The sequence below is a fragment of the Cicer arietinum genome, chromosome 7, assembly GCF_000331145.2.
Source record: "Cicer arietinum cultivar CDC Frontier isolate Library 1 chromosome 7, Cicar.CDCFrontier_v2.0, whole genome shotgun sequence".
In the NCBI taxonomy this organism is placed as follows: Eukaryota; Viridiplantae; Streptophyta; class Magnoliopsida; order Fabales; family Fabaceae; genus Cicer; species Cicer arietinum.
Genome location: NC_021166.2, coordinates 58,097,482 through 58,106,823, shown reverse-complemented (window position 1 = coordinate 58,106,823; position 9,342 = coordinate 58,097,482). Strand labels below are relative to the sequence as shown.

Sequence of the window (9,342 nt, the reverse complement as noted above, 5' to 3'; positions counted from 1 at the left end):
TCAAATATTACTCACCAATTTCAACCATAGCCAGCACAACAGTTTTCTATTCTCTATATAAATAGATAGATATATAACAGATCACTTGTTTCACTCCAAATCTCAATATAGCTACCATATAACATGAATATCTCTATTTGGCTATTGACTCTCTTTACTATCATTTATGGTATTCTTCCTATTGAAGCTACTCACCATGTTTTCAGAAACCTTCAAAGTTTATCTTCTCATGATTCCTCCAATGATCAACCTTATAGAACTTCTTATCATTTCCAACCTCCCAAAAATTGGATAAATGGTAATTTTATTGTATACATTTTATTTAATTTTTTTGGTGAAATGTTTTACATCTCTCACATTTTCTTCTTTTTGTCATTTTGACATGTTATGCTCAAATGGATATGTGGATTTGCAGATCCTAATGGTTAGTTCATTTTTCTCTTATAGATCCTCCTCATTACATTTCTATGCATATAGTTTCCTTCAATATTCCATCATATTATCATCATCATCTATGTTGTAATCATTTCTGAAAATAATTAACAATATCATTATTTTCATAAATAATTTCCATACCATTTAGTCAAAATAGTAGAAAGGTTCAAATCATGAGAAATTGTATAGAGGCATATTCTCTATAGTAGGGCCATAGTGAAAGAAAAATAGGCGGCATCTATTATTCTCTTTAACTAAGTTATTGCCGTAAGCAATTCACGTGCAAAACCAATTGGAAAATGATATTACAATAATAAAAAAAAATCAATGATCACAAAAAAAGTCCTCATTTTTCAAAAAAAGTCCTCATTTTTCATATAAGTAAAATAGATTTTGTTATGTCAATCAATTATAAATATTTAATATTTAAAAATATTTGATTTTAATTATAACTATTTTTTAAATCAAACATATAATTAGTCGTGATATATTGACATTGATCGTGTACAACATTTTTTCATCAATAGTGTATCACAATCAAACTATTTTTAATTAATATAAAGAAATTGAAAAGGAAGTGGACCAATATAATTTGAATTTAATTATAGTTTAACTAATTAAAAGTCATTTTCCATGTTATTGTATTTTAGTTGAAAAATTGTCTTTTTATGGTAGGACCAATGAGTTACAAAGGACTTTATCATCTATTCTATCAATACAATCCTAAAGGTGCAGTTTGGGGAAATATTGTGTGGGCACATTCAGTATCAACTGATCTTATTAACTGGACCCCACTAGATCAAGCCATCTCTCCATCTCAACCGTCCGATATAAATGGTTGTTGGTCAGGATCAACCACAATACTTAATGGTACCAAACCAGCAATTTTGTACACTGGAATTGACCAATTTAACCACCAAGTTCAAAATTTGGCCTACCCCAAAAATTTATCTGACCCTTTTCTTAGGGATTGGATTAAGTCAAAAAAAAATCCAGTAATGGAACCAACTAGTATTAATATGATTAATGCAAGTTCATTTAGGGACCCAACTAGTGGTTGGTTAGGAAAAGATGGACATTGGAGGGTAATTGTTGGTAGCAAAAGGGACACTAGGGGAATTGCAATTTTATATAGGAGTAAAGATTTTATTAATTGGATTGAAGCTAAACACCCTTTGTATTCATCTAAGGGCACTGGAATGTGGGAGTGTCCTGATTTTTATCCTGTTTTGAAATTTAGTTCAATTGGTGTTGACACATCATTGAATAATGATGATGTTAGGCATGTGTTGAAGGTTAGTTTGGATGATAAAAAGCATGATTATTATCTTATTGGGAGTTATGATGATGGAAAAGACAATTTTGTCCCTGATAAAGGGTTTCAGAATACTAGTGAATTTTTTTTGAGATATGATTATGGAAAATATTATGCCTCAAAAACTTTCTTTGATGATCAAAAGAATAGAAGGATTTTGCTTGGTTGGGTCAATGAATCATCAACTGTTGCTGATGATATCAAGAAAGGATGGTCTGGAATCCATGTGAGTTGCTTGCAATTTTCTTAATTTGTTATTGGTTAATTTGTTCATTTTCTATTAAAAAAAATTGGAATAGAAAACATTACTATTAATAATGGTGAACTAATGTCTATTTTATAACTCTCTTATATAAAATTTAAATTTTATCTATTGAGATTACAAAATTAAACTCTTATCTATGAGTTGACACTATTAGATACAATATTAGTCAGATTAGTTAATTAGACTAATTAATCAGTCTAACTAACAAGTGTCACTAATATTGTATCTAATAGACATGTAGAAAACTCACTTTCTATAATTAAGACTAGTGTAGATTAAAAAAAATATATAGTCACGAGACTCTTGATTTGTAAATTAATAATTTACGTTGGTTTATTTTATTGGGTATGATATTTATAATAAATTATAAAATATGGTTTAATATATTATGAGCCAGCTAAGATCATGACATGAGAATAGGCTCCACATTTAAAAGGAAAAATAAAGTTGACTTGAAGTAGTTCAGCTTAATAGTAAAAGGGTAAAATTTAAGCAATAATATACATGTATTTGCAGACAATTCCAAGGGCTATTTGGTTGCACAAGTCAGGCAAACAGTTGGTACAATGGCCAGTTGTGGAAGTTGAGAAGCTAAGAGTAAATCTTGTCAACTTGCCCCCCAAAGTTCTCAAGGGAGGTGAATTGCTGCAAATTAACGGTGTCACAGCAGCACAAGTAAGTTATACTTTACATATGAGTAATAAAATTGCAACTATATATATTGTTAAGAGTACCACTCTAGTCTATGACTTTAAAAAAAAAAATAGTGCGATCGATAAATGAGATATGGTCTGATAATATATTTATAAATAGGGATTGGGGAGAGTTCTCACTTTACAAGATGATTTTGTAAATGTTTAGTTAAACTCAATTCAAATTTTAAGATGATATCAAAGTCTACCTAAGATCGATTGAGTGACCTGCTATTAGGTCACAATTATAGAGTCATTCAGGTCTTGCTCTAGATGTCGAGTTCTAAGCATGGAGTGGAATGTTAAGAATCTCACATTGAATGAGATAACGTCTAACGTGTTTATAAGTGAGGATTGTCTTCACCTTACGAGCCGATTTTGTAGGTTGAATTGCTCTCGACCCAAATTCTAAGATTTTTTTTCTTAACCCTGCGATATTTTGAAATATGAGCTCTAGTTATTGGGAGTTGGTGATCGATTACATTTGTAATTGATTATATATATTATATATCTGTGATCCGCAATGGTCTTGCATTTATATTTGTGCACAATTTGAAGCCGCCCCTCTAAGTCTAATAATACAATAATTTAATCAAGGTTACTTGAACTAATTACAATATAACATATGTAGCACTGATACACATGTAAAATAATTGGTACATGAGCAATTTGAATAGTTTTATTTTCTCAATAATAAGATATAAAATTTCTGCTTAGTTTAATAAAATGTGTAGTTTTTATTTTATAATGTATTTAGTGTTTTCTATATTACAGATTATCAGATTCTGTATCTCAATTCATGTAATCATCCTCCAATAATTAATCATATTAAAAGAGTAATCATTATGATTATTTTCAGATTAGATAATTAATTAATCATTTATCTTATGCAGGCTGATGTTGAAATTTCATTTGAAGTGAATAACATTGGAGAGGCTGAAGTTTTGGACAATTGGACAGACCCTCAAATTCTGTGTAGCCAAAAGGGTTCATCAGTAAAAAGTGGTTTGGGACCCTTTGGTCTATTAGTTTTTGCTTCAAAGGGGTTGCAAGAGTTCACATCAGTGTTCTTTAGAATATTCAGATACCAACACAAAAATTTGGTGCTCTTTTGCAGTGACCAAAGCAGGTTTGTACTTGCCCTCCAATTATTTTCATAAACTATAGACGTGTATTCAATATTGTGTTACAACTCTTTCTTATAAAAATGCACATTTAATTAACAGGTCTTCCTTGAATAAAGATAATGACATGACCACTTATGGGACTTTTATAGACGTGGATGTTGTTCACGAGAAGCTGTCATTGAGAAGTTTGGTAAGTTCCTATTGATTAAGCCATTTCACATTAAGATGCTTCAACTTTTTTTTTTTTCCAAACATATGCACAAATTTTCTTCAAACAGAAATGTCAATCTCTATTGGTTGTAGTGTTCCACAAAAGTTCCATCAATATGAAACTTACAACAAGTGGTCATAATATTAAAGGAAAAAAATGTTGCAAATTATGAAGTCATGAGATGAGATATTATGATGCAGAAACCATTTTTTCCACAACACATGCATGGACTTTCTTTTAAACATAATAAATCAACTTTTAACAATAGCTTTAAAAAAAATATAAAATATTAGTAGGAAAATCATTACACACTTGGGGGATATATCCATTATTGAAGTTTGTTTTTACACGGCGGTGATAAAAATAAATATCGACTATTTTAGTTAAGATTAAAATATAAAGTTATATGATTCTTAAAAAATGTTGATATGATCATTAAATAAGCATTGAAGAATCATATATTAAATGGAACATCACCAACATGATGTGCTAATTGCCTTTGGCTTACACATAACTCAATTTTAAAGTGCGTGGTCAAGAATTTGATCACATATCCCACGTATATAGACGGAAAAAGAAAAAATCATTTATCACCTAAATGTACCGCAGAAGTCCTCAACTTTCGCATAAGGAAATCAAGAGGACTTCCCTATCTATGTTTGCATTCTTCATATTTCCCTTTGGTATTCTGATAAATGAGTTTCTGTCATTCAGATTGATCACTCTGTGGTAGAGAGTTTTGGAGGAGAAGGAAAAGCATGCATCACAGCCAGAGTTTATCCAACATTAGCCATCAATGATAAAGCACAACTTTATGCTTTCAATAATGGAACTACTGATGTCAAGATCAACAGATTGAGTGCTTGGAGCATGAAGAAAGCACAGTTAAATGGAAATTAAGCAGAAAGGAAGAGTGGATTATTTTATTTCAAATAGTGAAAGTTAATTTTGAGTTCTTTCTATTAAATATAACTTGAAATATCATTAATGTGACACTGTGTAATGATTAATATATATGACATTCATATAATACAAATTGGATAAAAAGATGGGAAAAACATTTGTTTGTTGTGACTTTGTCTATATGTCTGTCAACAACAATTTTTTCATTTGTTCTTTGTGTACTTTTGAAGCTGCTGTAACAGATTTTTGAAAGTATGTAAACAAAGATTGTAGTTAAAATACAAAACTTAAAAGAAAAAACAAATTACATTTTATTTGATGATTGGGGCAACTATTAGGAATTACCAATGAATCAAAGGTTTCCCATATTTAAACTTAAAAAAAGTGCAGAGATAATTATATAGCTTTTTCTTTGTCATCTGGGATGAAATTTCCAATCTACATTGAGAGAGAGAATTGTACTCAATCAAAACCAAAAAAAAAAAAAAAAGCTGCAAGACAGGTAAAAGGATGAGCCAGCACTTATATTTAATATAATAACCATGTAAAAAACAAGGCCATACATCAAGAACAAGGAAAGGAATAAATAAAACTTCCAATAAATGCCTATAACAAGAAGATCCAACGGAGCTTTACAGCATCAATTTACTAACCATCTGCATCCAAATATCTCAAGGTTTTTCAGTATTTGATAAATATGCCATCCTGTGTTCTATAGGATATGTTCTTTATGCAGTGTTGAACGTTTGATTATATACCTTGTATCTTTTACCAACCTTAACGTCATAACTATCAGGGCGAAAAGTCAGGATTAGCTTCAGTTAGTGCTAAGTTTGCTGCTATTCATACTCCGTACTCGGATGATCTTTTTGCTTACGTTTCCGACTACACTTTTTCTTACTCGCTTTGTCCTTTGGCATTTCTTCAAACTGTTCTGTTAAACACATATGCGCAATATTTTTCACTTCATCAATTAACCCTTTATTATAAGAATCCAACCCTTCTGTAGAAAATATATCGGCAATGTTTGCGATTTCCTTCATAGCAGTAACCTGTAATAGTATGTTACATTTATTTATTCATAACAAATTCAAGAGAAAGATAAGTAACAATAAATAATCAAAGACGTACCGTTCTCTGATACTCTGACTCTAGAGATGATGTGACTCTCCCGATGTATTTTCGAGTAACCTTCTGGTACCACTGCATGTACCCACCCTCATCATCTAAAATGTCGCCACCTTCAACAAGATGAAGCCAACGCTCTGACCATTCTTTGAGAGCTATGTCCATTTTCCCCATCAAGTCTGCCCCGTGATCCACTATACGACTCTTCCTCTCCCAACGTTCCACATCTTTTGGGATGGTTTGATGCATGCCAAGTTGCCTTAAGCAACGATCAGGAAGGTGCATTTCTGCCTTGTCAAAACACAATAGCATAGTCCTAGACGCCCGTAAAACCAAACTAGTTTTTATATATTCAGGTATTGCTCCATAGTCCGCATCCTTGTAAGGAAGCCACCGGACCTGTGTATTGATACTAAAGCAGATTTATTAATTTCTTCGACCTAATTCATCAAAAAACCACATTATTAACACTTACATCACAGGGATTAAGAGAATCCAAAGCCTTTCTGTAGGACACTACATTACATTTCGTCCTACAACCACTTTTCGCTTTCCATTTAAGCACAAAGGGAAAGCAATTACTGTCAGGATCTTGATTAAATTTTGGCTGTCCGACATTGAGACGGGAATAACTCCAACACTAAAAAAACTATTACTCAGTCAGTCAAACTGAAACTATCAGATTAAAAAGAGAGTAAACGAAAGTAATTTTTAACCTGTACTAGAGTTAAACAGCCACTGACTGTGCTTTGATATTTAAGGGATGCATTTCCGAGCGCTCTATATAAAAACGCCAACGCTCCTGCACCCCATGCAAACTTCCCGGCCTTGTCAAAGTTTTCAAACAAAGAAAGGTACATTACAGGGACTTTGTTCCCAGTTGTGGTAGAAAATATTGTACTGCCTACTAGGTATAGAAGATAAGCACGAGTACATCGCTCAGTTTCCTCCGGTGATGCATCTTCAGGACACTCGGAAAAGAATTCCTTCAACCAAGTAAGCTTCACCATTCCACCATTCAAATCCTCCGGTACTCTCCCTAGTAGTTTCTCACATGCTGCACTTGGTGCACTTATTGGGCCTATCACAGGTTCTCCATCAATAGCCAATCCAAGTAACAACGCTACATCTTCTAGGGTTATTGTCAATTCTCCAACGGTAAAGTGAAAGGTATTTGTTTCTCTCCTCCACCGCTCGACCAAAGCTGCTATCAGTGCATTGTCAAGACTCATAGCAGGAAGTAATCGTAGGTAACCAAAACCAGCCTTCTCAACCAACTTAATCTGTTTAGGCGCGAGCTTCCACTGATCAAGCATCGAAGTGTGTTCGTGGCATCTAAGAACACCACGCTCCTGTGGATTTGGTATGAAAAATATTATCATATCCAATAAGATGAATATTGAGAAATGTGATTGACTATACAGAAATTAGAAAATGGAACAGAAAAATGCACCCACCTGTCCATCCCAAATGGCCGAAGAAACATGGTTACCTTGATCATAAAGTACATAGTTATCAATTGGCCCGGGATCTTCATTGAGCTCCATTTAGGTAAGTAATGAGAACTGTTCAAAATACAAGAATCACAGGAATAAAATAGAATTTATTTGACTGAAATGGTGAACACAGCCCTTACAATGGAAGAAAACAGCAAGAAAAAGAAAAAAAGCAGTGTTCCAATAACTCGTACCAGAGAATAATATGCTCCTAATCCAGAGAGATACTCTCCTAACCGACTAACAATATTTTTCTCAATGATTTTCTAACTACCCTTCCCTCCCTCTTATAACAGAAGTTTTCTAAACTTCAGGGAGGAGCCTAACAGACTTATTACTCCCTCCCTTTCTAGAAATTGAGTCAGTGTGTGTGACTTGAACACAATGATTGGGCCTTGGTGTCCCATCAGTTACGAATCAGCCCAATTTGAAATGCAATAAAATCTTGTTGAACTCACTGCTATAACTATGCTGCTTTCAGCAAAGATAAAGTAACACAGAACAAGAGCATTCAACATCACAAACCAATTATTTCATAGCTGACCTTCAGATTAAGAGCCAGGTTGATGTCGGTATTGCCGATTGTAAACTGCATCACATTAACTTGCACAAACTGCTGAGCCATGTTTATGCTATAGTCAAATCATGACTAAAGCTGCCTCTACAAAACTAAAAGCCAAGGATCTACCTTCCAACTTATCCCACTGTTTTGCACCACCTAGATGAAAAAAGAGAAATTTCACATTTATTTAGGATATAAACCTTGGAATAGTAATCACTATTACTAAAAGTTTAAGCACTAAGCAATGAAAAAATTATGCTTTACAAATATACATCTGCTGTAAATATCAACCATGGAATTTTGACTGCATTTGAAGAAATGGAATTACACAGAACATTTGACAGCAACATTTTCCTCCAAATTGAGGAAGGGTTTGCAATTGCATAAAACATAACTTGAAAACATTTTCCTCCTCATAATTAATTAGCAGTCCCCAGCTAAGATTCTCTTAAAAAATTGATACAATCAAATGTGTAAAATACAAAGTTTTGAAGTTTGAAGAAATGGAATCACACAGAAATTGAAATAATAGGAGAAATAAATAAAAATGTAGACAGAGGGGTAAACCTGAGAGAAATGAATGGAAGTTGAGTCAACGTAATATTGTGAATGAAGTGAGTGACTCAGCGAGTTTGGAAACAAATTTGCAATAGGAGGACGATAAACATATTGTGTTGCATTAAAAAAGAAATGAAAGACGGAGTAGATTGAAGTGGTTCGATTAATTCATCTATTTACGAAATAAATGGACTTCATCCCCAAAATTCATAATAATTGTATAATTACAAATCATTTTACTTGAGAATACAAGAACCTATATTCACAAATACAAGTATTATGCTCATTTTTTATGGATTTAATTTAGAAGGAATATGGCTCCTTTTTTTTTTATTTTTTATTCTAAAAGATATTCAGTTTTTACTATTATTAGTAATAAAAATTGAGCTAAAATTAAATTTTATTTTATAGATACTTTTTTATAAATAATATTTGGTTATTATAATTTTTTAAATGATAAAAATAGTTTAAAATAAATTTATTTAATTATTAATTTAAAGATTAAATGTATCTATACATATAGGATTAATACATATATGGTAGAATTGGCTTAAGTAAATATCAATTAGAATTAAAACTACAATAAATATGATATTTAAAAGATTGAAAAATTATATTTTAGAAAAATAATCATATTTTTAATAAAATAA

General features: G+C 32.0%; 1 protein-coding gene across 1 annotated transcript; it reads left to right on the top strand.

Moving 5' to 3' along the window:
• The first annotated feature begins 1,110 nt into the window (after positions 1–1,110).
• On the top strand, positions 1,111–5,126 carry LOC101512259 (beta-fructofuranosidase, cell wall isozyme-like). Its single transcript, XM_004510332.4, has 5 exons — positions 1,111–1,976; positions 2,532–2,690; positions 3,601–3,836; positions 3,934–4,024; positions 4,760–5,126. Exons 1-5 carry the CDS (start codon positions 1,116–1,118, stop codon positions 4,943–4,945), a joined length of 1,533 nt encoding a protein of 510 aa, XP_004510389.2. The 5' UTR covers positions 1,111–1,115; the 3' UTR covers positions 4,946–5,126.
• Positions 5,127–9,342: the final 4,216 nt, after the last annotated feature.

Bases quoted from the DNA above. Each gene is read 5' to 3' on its own strand.
- LOC101512259 (XM_004510332.4), top strand. From the start codon at position 1,116: ATGAGTTACAAAGGACTTTATCATCTATTCTATCAATACAATCCTAAA. The intron at 2,691-3,600 runs GTAAGTTATACT...TATCTTATGCAG, and splicing joins ACGGTGTCACAGCAGCACAA to GCTGATGTTGAAATTTCATT. The intron at 3,837-3,933 runs GTTTGTACTTGC...TTTAATTAACAG, and splicing joins TTTTGCAGTGACCAAAGCAG to GTCTTCCTTGAATAAAGATA.